Source organism: Neolamprologus multifasciatus, chromosome 18, assembly GCF_963576455.1.
Source record: "Neolamprologus multifasciatus chromosome 18, fNeoMul1.2, whole genome shotgun sequence".
Lineage (NCBI taxonomy): Eukaryota > Metazoa > Chordata > Actinopteri > Cichliformes > Cichlidae > Neolamprologus > Neolamprologus multifasciatus.
In genome coordinates this window covers 34,929,651-34,943,631 of record NC_140456.1, presented here as the reverse complement: position 1 = coordinate 34,943,631, position 13,981 = coordinate 34,929,651, and the positions used below count along the sequence as shown (strand labels likewise).

Genomic DNA, 13,981 nt, shown 5'->3' with positions numbered 1-13,981 from the left:
GAAAGTCGTGTACTTTGATTACCATTTTTATGCCTAAGCAATATAAAAAAACAGCAAAATAATATAAACTGATTACACTCTTCTGTTTTTATGACAAGCTTTGACACTAGTGAGCTGTATTTGAGCCCACGGTACAACAACGTGGATGATGTCAGTTAACTGTAAGGCAGGCTTTTTGTGAACTGATGTGAATCGATGACGTGTGAAAGCTGAAAATCTGAGATTTTTGTGAACTGATCCTCTTGCGTTTGTGTTTCTGGGAGTTCCTTTTCAATAAAACCAAACTTTGAATGTTTTCTCCTCCGTTCGTCGCTGAATTTCTATAAGCCGACTGGAACCGTTGCTCTATTGACTTGTTTCTACACGGACATATAAACAGTGCTGGTATGAGTTCCGCTGGTTCTGAGTCATAACTTGTTACTCGGTGGGAATTTCATACATTTCAAACCAACGTTTTCGGACTATGTGCTGGAAACTAACGCAGTGCTAGCGACCTCCAATGAACCTACATACCGAGGGTTCAGACGTGAGCTCCCCGCGGCCAGAATGAGCTCTGTGCCGCTGAAGAGGACCTACAAGCGGCTGCCTGTTTGTGTTGTGGAGGACCACCACGACGTAAGCCTTCTCCGTGTGAACACAGCAGCGAAACACAACCACATAGTTCTGCTAAAGCTAACGGTTCGTTAGCTTTAGCAGAACTATGTGGTTGTATTTCGTTAGCGTTAGCCGGCGTCTCGTTCTTATAACAGTGGACCTCCGTTCGTATATGAACGAGATAAATCCTCCCATTGGTCAGAAACAGAACTAATGTTGATTATTATTGTTACAAAGCAGACAAATGGTGAGCTGATAAACTCAGTGATAGATTTGTGTTTCTTATCAGACTTTTAGTCCACGTGACACTCATGACGTCACTGGAGTAAAAACTGAAGTTGTTATAGAGAATTTCTATTATTGTTACAGATGCATTATTGTGTATTTTATAACTTTACCCAAGTTTATCTAGTTTACTTTATCTTAATTGCTAAAACACTGAATACCATTCTATGAACGAAATACTGATTTGTCCTTTTATTGAGCTGGTTACTCCTTTAAACCTTAAATATATTTTTTGGAGTTGAGCACAGTCTCATCTGCTCTTGTAGCAAACGTCCGAGCTCTCTCACTCAGATCTACAGGAAATAAGATTGTTCAACGTAACAGGTTACTGCAAACATCACACCATCTGCAGACGCAGGTTTCTCACCGAAGCTCGATCAGGAGTCGTAACAGCATGTCTCCACATTGCTTTTCATCACTTCTAGTATGAAGGAATCCACTCAGTGACATAATCTGAGACATGAATGTCTAAACCAAAACAAAGAAATAAGGACTGTTTTTGGTAGTTGTTGGTTGTATGTTGTGTTCTGGTCCTTCACACAGACACACACTGGGTTCTCCTCTCCTTAACAGACTAACAGTGAACATGGATGGTATATCCTTGGTTTTAACAAGCCATAGCAACAACAGCTTGACACCTCCTCCTCACACTGTTCAGTCAGTGTCGTCTAAATCTGCTGCCCAGGTTTATATTTTGTACTCCTTGTTGAAAAACACACGATTTGAAACTGTAACGTACAGCTGAGTGAGACGAACACTGTTTCACTGATCTCACACTAGAATGTTTTTACAGTTGGTATATTGGCATCGTCATCATCATTGACAACAACAATCTCGTGACTGCTTGTAGACAAAGCTAAGCAGAGTGCGTGTGGCAGTTTCTTGCATATTCAGTCAGCTTTGAAATGATCACAGTGGTTCTTACTGACTCGCACTGCGCCAAGAATGAGAAGCAGGCGTGCAGTGAGTCAGGTTTCTCCAATGGCTGGCATCAGCGAGGGCTCGAACAGAAAAGGAAACATCCTGTAATCTAGCCTGTAATAATCCTACGTTACTTATTTGGCTACATGTTCATCTCATTGTGCTTGAAGCAGGAGAAGTTCAGCTACAGCCGGACTGACCCATCATCATTTTGAGGGGTTGCAAAGTTAAACGTGTAAATGAGTCCATGCTTTGCTGATGTTTCTCATGTTCAGCAGTGTAATCTGATCCTGGTAACGTGGAAATGTTCATGAATGATGTCATGTTGAAAGATTTTGTGCTTTTAATGATAATATTAAAATTATCGTTCACATTAGCTTCACATCGCTAATCTTACTGTTTCTCCACCAGGTGGTGTGTCACATCTACCGGGCCATAGCTTCGAGGCATCTCCCAATGAAGGACATAAAAATGATTCATTTGGACTCCCACCCTGACCTCCTCATCCCCGTCAACATGTCTGCTGACACAGTGTTTGACAAGGAGAAGCTGTTTGGGTACGTTATGGGTCAGACTGCTTGTGTTGGTCAAAGCTCCTCGTCTTTTATCCTGTCTTCCATCTCTCACCCCAACCAATCACAGCAGATGGCCCCGCCCCTCCCTGAGCCTGGTTCTGCTGGAGGTTTCTTCCTGTTAAAAGGGAGTTTTTCCTTCCCACTGTCGCCAAAGTGCTTGCTCATAGGGGGTCATATGATTGTTGGGTTTTTCTCTGTATCTATGAAGCGCCTTGAGGCGACTTTTGTTGTGATTTGGCGCTATATAAATAAAATTGAATTGAATTGAAATCGTAGGTGAGAGCTGGAAGAAAGGATGAGACGTAAACATTAACTCAGTGAAATGTGTTTATAGTAACTGTTACGACGTGCTTCAGGTGATATTAGTCTCTGCACATGTTTACAACAAGATGTGAAGGAAGGCGACGTCTAAAAGAGGCGCAGTCGTGTTCGAGCACTTGACTAATGTTGGCTGTGACTCAGTGACGGCTACGATCTACCTGCAGTTTCCTCCCACAAGGAGTCCAAAGTCCCTCAGATGGGGACTGAAAATGCTCCAAACGGAAACAAACCAACGCGACCACAGAAGGCGCCACAATCTGCTCGTTCTTTCAGGTCAGCATTGTTAACGTGCTCAGGGTCCAGGATTAGACTGATGCAGATATATAAACACATGCAGCCTTTCAGTAGGAAGTCCATCTGTGTGAGTCGGGCCATGTTTATATGTATAAAGCACAAAGTCTTGGTTAATTTGTAGCAGTTTGATCCACATGCTGAGCTCCAACAGCCAATGAAAGGTGCCTGTTAGTTGGTGTGGAGGAGTGTTTGCCTCCTCCTCTCCTCTGCTGGTGACAATAGTCACACTTAGCATTGTGAGCTATGTCATTACTGCCAACAGCTCCTGGAAAAGGATGGAAAATACCAATAACAAGACGCTTCCTCTGGTCACCAGTCTGTCACTGGGACAACCACCAGTCACCAGTGACCTTAGTCTTTGACTGTGGGACAGAAGCTCCACAGCACGAGTCACAGCGAGGACCTGCAGTGAGGCAGTAGAGCGAACCACTGCACCTGTTGGTGGGAGCTCTTCAAACAACACGTCACACGTCGTCTTGGTGAATGAATGAGCCTGATATGCATGTAAAATCATTTAATTAATAAATGAGTCAATCATAATGAATAATCTTCTTTATTGTTCTGTTAAAACAAAATGAAACAGACGTTTTGCCTGATATAAGACTCGCTTCCACAGACAGTGAAAAGCTTACAAATGCTCACGTTACAGATGTGCTGATGTGCAGATTCATTGTTAGGAAATAGAAGCTACAGACGGATGAGCTGTAGCCATGAGACACGGGAAAGATGTTTGGAAGCCCGGTTAGGAAGAGGAGAGACGACCAGTCTGCAGCAGTAGAGGTGTAGAGGAGGTCTTCTTTGGATGAACAGTAAACGTATCATATGGTGCCAAGAGAGGAGCCGCTGTGCTGTAGGAGGTAGTCAGGAGGGAGGGCGTGTACGAGGACAGCCTCCCTGCAGCTGCTGCGAGGTGTGAAGGATGATCTGTGACAGGGAAGCTTCACAACACGCTATGATGCTATGTGATGGAGGAGGACGTTGGGTGTAGAGCAGGGGTGGGCAACTCCAGGCCTCGAGGGCCGGTGTCCTGCAGGTTTTAGATCGCACGCTGGGTCAGCACACCTGAATCACATGATTAGTTCATTACCAGGCCTCTGCTGAGGAGTCATGTAGCCCTTTAAATCAGCTGTGATGGATCAAGGACACATCTAAACCTCCAGGACACCGGCACTCGAGGCCTGGAGTTGCCCACCCCTGGTATAGAGGATGAGCTACAGCGACACCTGCAGGGAGCAGCTGAGAGACGTGAGCTTCACTGCAGCCGTGGACCGTGTGGGTGGATGTGGGTGAACTGATATTTGTCACCCCAATCTTGCATATTTCCCTTCTTTCAGTGAACTGAGTATAGAAAACTGGATCATGCCGATGGTGTACGCCGGTCATGTGTCCTCTGTGGTGTGGCTGCATCCATACTGGGCCCAGCAGATCAGAGAGGGAGAACACAGCATGACTGTGGGCAGAGACTCGTCCACCACCACCATCAGGTAGGACGGGAAGAAGAGCGGTGCAGCGAGAGACATCTCTGTCCCTCGTTGATCTCCTGTCTTTGTCCTCTCCCGTCTCTGCAGAGTGACCAGCACAGACAACTACTTCCTCAGTGATGGTCTTTACGTGTGCGAGGAGCAGCTGGAGAACCCGAAGCATTTCAGCCTGAGCGTGATCCGAGTCGACCCTGTCAGACCAGGTCACGGCTCGCTGACAGGTACAGTGTGATGGCAGCAACACATCGCAAAAAAGCTGCAACAGAGGCAGCAAAAGGCTGGAAAATGAGGTAGTACTGAAACGAGGCTGTGATCTTTGGGCCTTCAGGCACCTCTGCATTAAACCAGGCCTGACTCAGAAATGTCTCCTCTGGGCTGCTGCTCATTTATAACGGGTTGAGGTGGAAAATTGATGTGATCAGACAAATCAAACTGTGTCATTCTGACTGGAAAACATGACCCTGCATTCCTTAAACTAAAGATTAAAGAGACCGTCTGAGCTCGTGTTTGGATATGTTTGCTGTGTTAACAGCAGAGGGCGCTGCTATTGTCCATTTGAACCTTTCTTCTACTGTTTGATCTGACATTTATTTCAGAGCAGAGAGCAGAAAAGGACACAGAGGGATGTTCAGTCAAAAGAGCGAGAGCAGAGCGCAGGAAGTCTGGAGAGTCCAGCAGCTCACAGCCTCCGTCAGCAAACACTGACTCACTGCAACCAGCAGAGGGCAGCAGAGCCGAGGACGGAGCTGACAGCAGTGGCACAGGAGGAGGTGGTGCTGACGATGAAGGATCAACCGGCTACGTCGTGAGGAGAATATCTTCATCTGTCAGTGAGACGGAGCCGTACGTTCTGGACGTCGATCTGGATTTCTTCTCCTGTAAGAACCCCTTCAAAGAACTGTACACACAGGTGTGTTTCCTGCTTCCTCAGTGACGACAATAGCATATATGAAACAAGCTCATGGGTTAAGGTTGTAAACAACAACAACAACAATAATTCAATTCAATTCAATTCAATTTTATTTATATAGCGCCAAATCACAACAAATGTCGCCTCAAGGCGCTTCATAGATACAGAGAAAAGCCCAACAATCATATGACCCCCTATGAGCAAGCACTTTGGCGACAGTGGGAAGGAAAAACTCCCTTTTATAATGATAATAAAAGATTATATGGGGGGAAAAGGTCTGGCCTCCAGTTTGGATACCAGTAAGATTAGACTATGTGGGACAGATGAGAGTGTGCCGGGCGTCTATGAAGCATGTTTGTGTCTGAGTGGATTAAACTACAGTGGAACCCGACTTACGAAATAAATTCGTTCCAGAGGGTCTTTCATAAGTCGAAGCACCTTTTTCCATCGCCCTCTGAGTGAGGCGATGCTGGCTGAAGACGGAGTTCTTGGTGCAGGAGGACCTCGCTCATATTGATCAATAATTTCTCTTTGTTTCCATCGAGAGCACTTTACGCTTCTTCTTTTCACTCGAATCACTTACATGAAGTTTTTTCGGCCCCATTCTGAATGAACGACAGGCTAATTGCAAACGTAAAGCACACGATAGCGCTGCAACAACAATACGTCTTTCACGTGGCACAGCGAAACGCAAGTACGAAAGCCACGGGGTTATCACGTGATTCGGACGGCATCGTGGGCGTTCTGGGCTCAGCCAGCGGAGTTTGTTACGCGGGCATTTTGCTGTAGAAATAGACGTTTGTCCGGCTTTAGAATCACTGTCATTACTGTCGATTAGCCTTCTGCTTGATCGCTGTCAGTCTGTTCTCCAGAGCACCTGGAGCCAGAAGAAGCAGCAGAAAAGAGTTCATTAATTAACCAATAACAATGAACGTGTGGTACAAACCCTGTTAATGAGTTAAGCAGCCTCCTGCAGCACAGTCCACATACACTGGATCCATGCTGTCATGTAATGTGTTACACTGGCTGGGTGGCTGTAGCTCAGGAGGTGGAGCCCACCTACTAATCAGAAGGTTGGTGGTTCGATCGGCTCCTCCAGTCTGCATGTCAAATATCCTTGAGTAAGATACTAACCCCAAGTTGCTCTCTGATGCGTCCATCGGAGTGTGAATGTGTGAGAAAGTGCTTGTGTGATGGGTGTGATGGGTGAGTGTATGTATAAGAAATATGTGTTGATCTTCATTACACAGTCACCTCAGCTACATGCTGTCTGTTTGTCCAGGAGGAGTACGCCATCCTCCAGGAGCTCTACAGCTTCAGAGGGCCTCGCCGGGATGCTGATGAGGTGAAAAATCCTTTGAGTCACAACATTTCTCCACCAAGCATCCACACAGTCCATAGATGTTTGTGAGTGACACAGAAGAGAGTGAAACACAGACTTTAATTATTAATAATTAATAATGGTGTTAAAGAGGAATGAAAGTTAGTGCAGGCAAAGCAGAATCCACGTGTGAATGAGGAAAACACCAGAGCTGTGTATTTGTCAGCTGTTTACTGTGGAGGAGTGTGATGCTCCACACATGCACAAATACACTTAACCGCCTCATCAACGACAGCGCCGCAACGAATCCTGCTGCAGCTGATGCACGGCCGTAATGATGTCCCCCACCTGAGACACGACGATGCAACCACGAGTAAAAAGGTCCCTCAGAGACACTTAGGAGATGCAGTAGCAATGTGTGTTGTGTCCAGCAGGGGGAGCAGCGTGGAGGAGCACTCATTTACATCGCTACATTGTATAGTTCTAATTACAGGGATTCTGTAATTCTGACAGATATTGGTGCAGATGTGTTGGCAGCAAATAAAACACAGTGTGCGCTGAAAGTGATGCTCATGTCCTCTGATTATTGCTGACTCGTGTTTGAAACGATTCAGCTTCGTCACTTTCTAATGATTGAAGAGTCTCGCACAGACAAGCTTTAATAAAATGAATCACAAAAGATTTTTGTGTTACTGTTAAAATCCCATTTTTAAAGAATGCAGTAGAAACACTGGTTATCACAGTTTCAGTGCAAACAGTCGGTATTTGCAGTGTTGGCCCCGCCTCAATCTGCCTGTCGATCAGCTCCTGACTGAGGTGATCCATCCTTTCATCGAGGCTTGCAGTTTGTCACAGTTAGTGGGTCTTCGTTTGTCTCCCTGCCTCTGGAGGACTGACCAGAAGTTTTCATTTGGATCTGGTCTGGGGAGTTTCCTGGACCTGCAGGACATGCAGTGTTTTACTCCCCGAGACACTTGGTCATCACGCTGGCCTCGTGGCACCGCCATGTTTAAACAGGCTGTGTGTTCTTCAGCAGACTGTTCGTGGACGGCTGGAAGAAGTTGCTGTGGGAGGATGTTTTGGTCCCATTCTTTATTCATGTTTTTTGGCAAAATTGTGAGCGAGCCCACACATGAGTGGTCTCAGGATGCTTTACTGTTGGCATGAGACAGGACTGATGGTAGCGCTCACCTTCTCTTCTCCAGACAATCCTTTTTCCAGATGCCCCAAACAATCAGAAAGCAAAAGGTCTGTAGCCCGGTCCTCAGCAGCCCACTCGCTGGACCTTTTGCAGACTATCAGTCTGTCCCTGATGGGCTTTTGGAGAGAAGTGGCTTCTTTGCTGCCTTCTTTGACACCAGGCGTCCTCCAAACGTCTTCGCCTCACTGTGCGTTCAGATGCACTCACACCTGCCTGCTGCCATTGCTGAGCCATCGCTGCACTGGTGGCGCTCTCACCCCATCTTTAGGAGACGTCCTGGCCTCTTTTTATGCAACACAGTGATGGCTGCACATGTTTATTTGCAGGTAACCATGGTTACCAGGAAGAACAATGATTTTGAGCATCACCCTCACTTTAGTGATAGCAGTCAGCATGACATGAGGATCTCCAGCCTCGTTAACATTCTCACCCGAGTTAACGAGCAGATCATTAAATAGTCTCAGCAGGTCCGTGTATGCAGTGCAGTGGAGATGGCAAAGACAGACTTTGTGTTTATCGGACCTCTTCATCTCATTCTGCAGGATCTGCAAACTGCATCATAAAGACTGAAGCAGCAAACGTTCTGAAAACTCATTTTTGCGTCATTCTCAAAACTTCTGACCACGACTGTCGTGGAGACTCGTTTTTAGTTTTTTTAATCTTCTAATGTCCCGTTTTCCTGAAGGCACCACGAGGTTGCTGTTTGCTCACATGTCCAAACACCCAGCCTGCCCACGTAAAACACAGTGCACGTCTATCAAGCTAACACTGCTGAAAGAAGTTTACCTCTGAGGTTCGAGGACACGACTGAAGGATTTAAAAAGCAGTCGGTGTCCGTAGGACGACTGTGAGAGGCCTTCATGAAGCACAGACAGCACTTAGAAAATACAATAGGTCAAAGTTTGTATGCAAAACACAGAATTATGGGTCGCTGAAGACTTTTGCACAGTAAAATCTAAAGAATGATGAAGGATGTTTATAATTCAACGACCCAGCAAACATCTAACATGAAAATTAAAGTCTCAGAAATAACTTCCACATCTGGTTTGGCATCTACGAGGAATATTATCGTTATGTTTTTGATTTTCTTTTAAAGTGTTTCCTGTAAATAGTTTTGGTGATTTGAGGAGTAAATGTCTAAACATTTACTGACAGTAAAGTTTGATCCATTTATTTCACATAAAACTTAACTTGAAGTTTTGATGGGCGACGAGACATCCGGATGCTTCACCTCGTTGTAGAAATACAGAGTAGAAGGAGAAACTTACCTGAACACTGACCAGCACAGGTGCTTTTAGTAAAGTCTCTGTGTTGTTGTTGAACAGAAATCTTAAAGCTGTGCTTTCATAAAAGGCAAAACAAATAAACACTGAATGTGTGTCTGTGTGCTTGTTAAGGAGGAGCTCGGTGAGTGTGTGGATCATCGTATTCGCCAGTTAGAAGACCTGGAAGCAGCCTTTGCTGATCTCCTGGATGATGATGGAGAGGAGACGGTCACACGCTGGGCCACCAACCCTGGGTAAAGCTCTGCTCTGACTTCAGCTTTCACTGTTTCTCCATAACATCAGTCGTCTGTAACAGACACTTGAAGGTTAGAGACGTAACGAAGGAGGAATGGAAGTTTTAAACTTCATGCGTTGGTCAAACACTGAGCTGTTTGAAGGTGAAGCTGATTTTTATAATGTCTCCGTCCCAGCTGACTGTCCCTGTGCTTCATGCTCATGAGAGTAAGAAGCACTTTTGTTCCAGCAGGTGAAATGTTCATGAAACACTGATCTAATAATCTGACAGACGTCTCTGTGCCAGCAGAGTCGTGTTAAAGGTTTTCTGTCTGTGAGACGAGGCTGAAACAGTCAGAGAAGCTGCTGCTCGTGTCCGCGGTACAAACAGAGGAACATACGTGTCCTCAGAACCACAGATCAGCCTGATCACTTATTTCATCTGTTGGTGTCGTGAGTTTCATGGCTGCTCCAGACCACTCTCACCTGTGCTGACATGATCCTGCTGCAGACACTGAAGGAGCTCACGCTCCCTCATAAACAGCTTTTTTTGTTTGTTTGTTGTTGAGGAACATGTTCATCCATGTTCATCCATGTTCATCCATGTTCATCCATGTTCTCCAAAAACAGCTTCAAATTTAGATTAATGTGACCACAGAGCAGTCTTCTAGTTTGCTGCAGACCATCTGACCTTTTTTCCACATATGATGGCATTTGTAGTTCACATGTGGCCTTTTCTTTGCATGATAACCTGTATGTGTATGTGACACAGTGAACTCTGTGCACAGGCACTAAGTATTAGCACGCAATGATAATAGAGTCAGACCTGTGTTCGTTTAGGCTTTTTGCCACTTTGGAGAGCAGAAAAAATCACCATGAAACAGAATCAGTCTGTTTCCCATTAAATATCATTTTTACTGTCTACACCAGGCAGCCTGCAGCTCTTTAGTCCTTATACTGCGGCTCTGCGTGGTTTGGGAAAATAAATTAGAAGTATTTACCTGAAGTGTATTTTATTTATGTTAGTTCTTTTTTAACTTGTAGTTCTAAATTGGAAGGTTATTGTGATATTGAAATATAAAAATAAAATTATATTCTATTATTTTTTCATCGCTCAAAATAAGCGTCACACTCGCGGAAGCCGGCGTACCCGCTGAAACGCCGCATTTATCGAGACTTTCAACCCCAGGTAGCCAGTTATGGATCTTCTGATCCACATTATGTCAGCAGCTCCACCGTGAACTATGTTAAAACAAACACGCTCACGCCTCACAGACGACAGCTGACAGTCCTGTAAAGATGAAAGTGACGTCGTACAGCCTGATCTGCAGACGCTGTGTGCAGAGGTTCAGGAGCAGAAGTCTCATTGTAAACACATCACAGCAGACCCGACGATGTTTCCATGAACACACTTTTCAGCTTCTCTTTATTGACCACTTTTCACACACGGTTGCTGTACGCACACAGCCGGCTGTAGCTTTGCAGCTCACAGCCCGACACACACCAACAACAACACAACAGCAGAGACGTTAAGGCGGCGAGGTGTGATTGCGGTCCCGCTCAGGTGCGTCCGTCTCCCCTGCAGCGGCGCTGCAGACCACGCCCCGCCACACACATTAACCAGGTAAAATACATATTTAGGCAGAATTTTGCAAATATCTATTTTTCATCTTTCAGCAGCATCGAGCTTTTTTTTTATTATTTTTTAAAAGTCAGGTCAAGGCTCCAACAGCCCAAAGGCGATGTGAGGGTGGCGGCTCACAGCAGTTTTTGTTTGCTGGATCATTTTAGTTCAGCTTTCCTTTTGTTATATTTCTTTAAGAGTTCAAAATGTGTTAATTACATAAATAAAATGTAATTTTCTCTGTTGCACTTCATGGATTTAAGCAACACACCTTAGTTGTTCACACAGAGCATAAAGGTAAAAAACAATATTTACAGTGTTATCTTCTGGCTCCAAACGGCTCTTTGGTGTTAAAGGTTGTGACCCCTGACCTACACAGATTAAATCAGACACAATAATGTTTGATTTAAGCTGAACACTGAGTCGGATACAAAGTCTGAGAAATTAGTTAGAAACTGTGTGAGGAGTAAAGAGATGATAGATGACAAAGTGAAGTTTTGCAGCTGTGATGGACGCGGCGTGAGGCGGGAGCAGACACGGCCTCTACGGGGGGTTTGGGGGTGCAGAGAGGCGTGGAAATGACTGCACCCCTCTCCCGAACAGATCTGGTCTGTGTGTTTGTGCCAACATTTCCACACACTGTGTACTGACATTCGCTCTGAAGCTCATCCTCTCACAAACGAACGAATCTTCAGAGGAGCGCGGCTCTGTCCTGATTACTGTCATCACGAGCTGCGGTCATCACAGCCCCGCCTGTGTCACCCAGTCGAATGTATCGTCTCACTGTTTCTGTGTTTTTCAGCATGGAGTCACTTCCTCAACTGGTTTCCAGTCTAAAGGCAAGAAATTCATGCCCTGACTATGAAATGGTAATAATGATGTTATATAATAATCATAACTAATAGCAATAAAGTTATATTTAGTGAATGGGAACATAAATAAATATGAATAAAGTCCGTTCCCGCCTCATCACTCCTCCCTCAGGTTCATCAGGCAGGGTTAACCTGCGACACAGTCGAGCTTCCTCATCACATCAGCTCCGATGAAGAGATCGGCAGACTGATCTCAGCTGTGCAGCTCTTCCTGAAGGTCCTCCCCAAACCCACACTGGTGACGTTGTCCAGGTAAATCAGCTCCTTCAGCAGTGTAGTGATACAGAAAGAGGTCTAACTATCTTCATGTGTGTTGTCAGGTCCAGTTTGGATGAATACTGCCCAGTGGAGCAGGTGGATTCGATCCAGAGGAGAGTACTGGCTATGCTGGAGGGCCTGTATGGAGCACTGGACGTACACAGAGACTACAACAACAGCAGCACAGAGACCGAGCAGCTGCCACAAGGATCCTAACAGATACACAAAACCACATCTCTCATTGGGATGATTTCATCAAGATAAACACAGCAGATAAAAACTAACACGTCAGCATGTTAGTTTTGGAGTTTCACTTGGAAACAGGACAAATGGTTTGGAGATTTCCTCCCACGTTGTGTATAAGTAGGGTCTGGATCCTTTGTGCAGGACAGTGCAGGAGAGCCTTGTTGTGACTGAATCCCTTCTTGCAAGAATAAACTCAAATATAACTCTAACAGTGTGACTTCTTTTATTTCATGCACTGAATTTCCACAACAGTTTGGTGCCAGGAAGTAAGAGTGAGCAGCAGATCACAGTAGTGTGAATGTGTGATCATTACAGAGGCTGATTCTGGCCTCAGGCCTCGATAAAAGCCCGAGAGAAACGGGGATCGACCGCGCTGTCCTGAGCCGTCGCTGTGCGACTGTTGCTCATCTTCAGCATCACTTGTCTGAAGACTGATACGGCTTATCATGACCGTCCAACTTTCTGAATACAAGTGATTCTTACACCCAGGTTGTGTGCATGGACGCGACTCATTTTCTTGGCAGATTAGTGAAAGATGAGAAATGTGTCACCAACTCAACATTATACATGATTCTGAATAATAGTGATGTTACTAAACGCTCAGAAAGAAAAAGGTTTTCTTTGTACTTGAATAAGGGATTACAGGTATGTTACAATGAAGGTTCGTGTGAAAATGTGCTAAAGACAAACTGAAAGAAAGAAACATGTTTCCTACATTAGGGATAACAAGGAAAACGCAGTGAAGTGATTTTAAAGTTTCGACTTGTGTTGAATCATGTCAGTCAGATGGAGATGGGTAAGGTGAGGGTGGACAGTGGACGATAAGACAACTTGTGCAGACGGGACGTCCAGTGAAAGAAGTGCTGAGCAGGTACAAAGCGAGGTGAAGAACAGACTCGGTTCTTCCCTTTTGTCTTCTTCGAGATGAGCAGTCCAGAAGATTTGATCCAAGACGTTCACAGTTAAAAACTGCAGCTGTGACTGTGCAAACTGGTTTGGTAATTTTCATCTGCTCATGTTAGAGGCTTCATTCAGAAGGATTTCCATCGTACTTCCACTGAATGTGGCGCAGAGATAAGTGCATCTTCATATTTGGTCGTGCCGTCCTTTCTCCAACATCACCAAAGATGGAAACACAGTCAGCATCAGGTCAGCATCAGGTCAGAGGGATTTAAGTAATGTTTTCAGATTATTTGATTCACTCTTTGTTTTAATAAAATTTCCTGAAATAAAGTCTAAATGATGGACATTCACTTTTCAAACAGTATCGGTAAAAGTCTGATATTATTCTTTATTAGTGCAAACAACTCTTACAGTCACCCTAGTAACAGTCCCTCTGAGCGGACAGTCTCTAAAACCATCCAGGTTAACCAATGCCCATCGAGAGATAAGATAAGATACCTTTATTAGTGCCACAACGGGAAATTTAAGGAAATGTTAAGGCTGCCAACCTATTGCACGCAATGGCGGCGCCATCTTACCCTCCGACCATACATATGTAACGGAGTGATTATAGCACAAGTGTTACTAAAGGAGGGAAACCCTCAAAAACGGACGGAGCAGTGGAGCAGCCAAGGGA

The 13,981-nt window shown here is 45.0% G+C and overlaps 1 protein-coding gene across 3 annotated transcripts; it reads left to right on the top strand.

The window, feature by feature from the left end:
• The first annotated feature begins 354 nt into the window (after positions 1-354).
• Positions 355-12,611, top strand: c18h5orf22 (chromosome 18 C5orf22 homolog). Of its 3 annotated transcripts, none has more exons than XM_085141510.1 (10): positions 355-615; positions 2,212-2,357; positions 4,325-4,474; positions 4,559-4,692; positions 5,068-5,381; positions 6,664-6,726; positions 9,301-9,422; positions 11,829-11,895; positions 12,011-12,150; positions 12,219-12,611. In XM_085141510.1, the coding sequence occupies exons 1-10, from the start codon at positions 547-549 to the stop codon at positions 12,370-12,372; spliced, it is 1,359 nt and encodes a 452-aa protein (XP_084997636.1). In that variant the 5' UTR covers positions 355-546; the 3' UTR covers positions 12,373-12,611. The 3 variants fall into 3 exon arrangements, with proteins under 3 accessions (XP_084997636.1, XP_084997637.1, XP_084997638.1); XM_085141511.1 differs by lacking the exon at positions 355-615 and adding an exon at positions 2,765-2,969 and having other exon boundaries at positions 2,247-2,357; XM_085141512.1 differs by lacking the exon at positions 355-615 and adding an exon at positions 2,861-2,969 and having other exon boundaries at positions 2,249-2,357.
• The last annotated feature ends 1,370 nt before the right edge of the window (positions 12,612-13,981 follow it).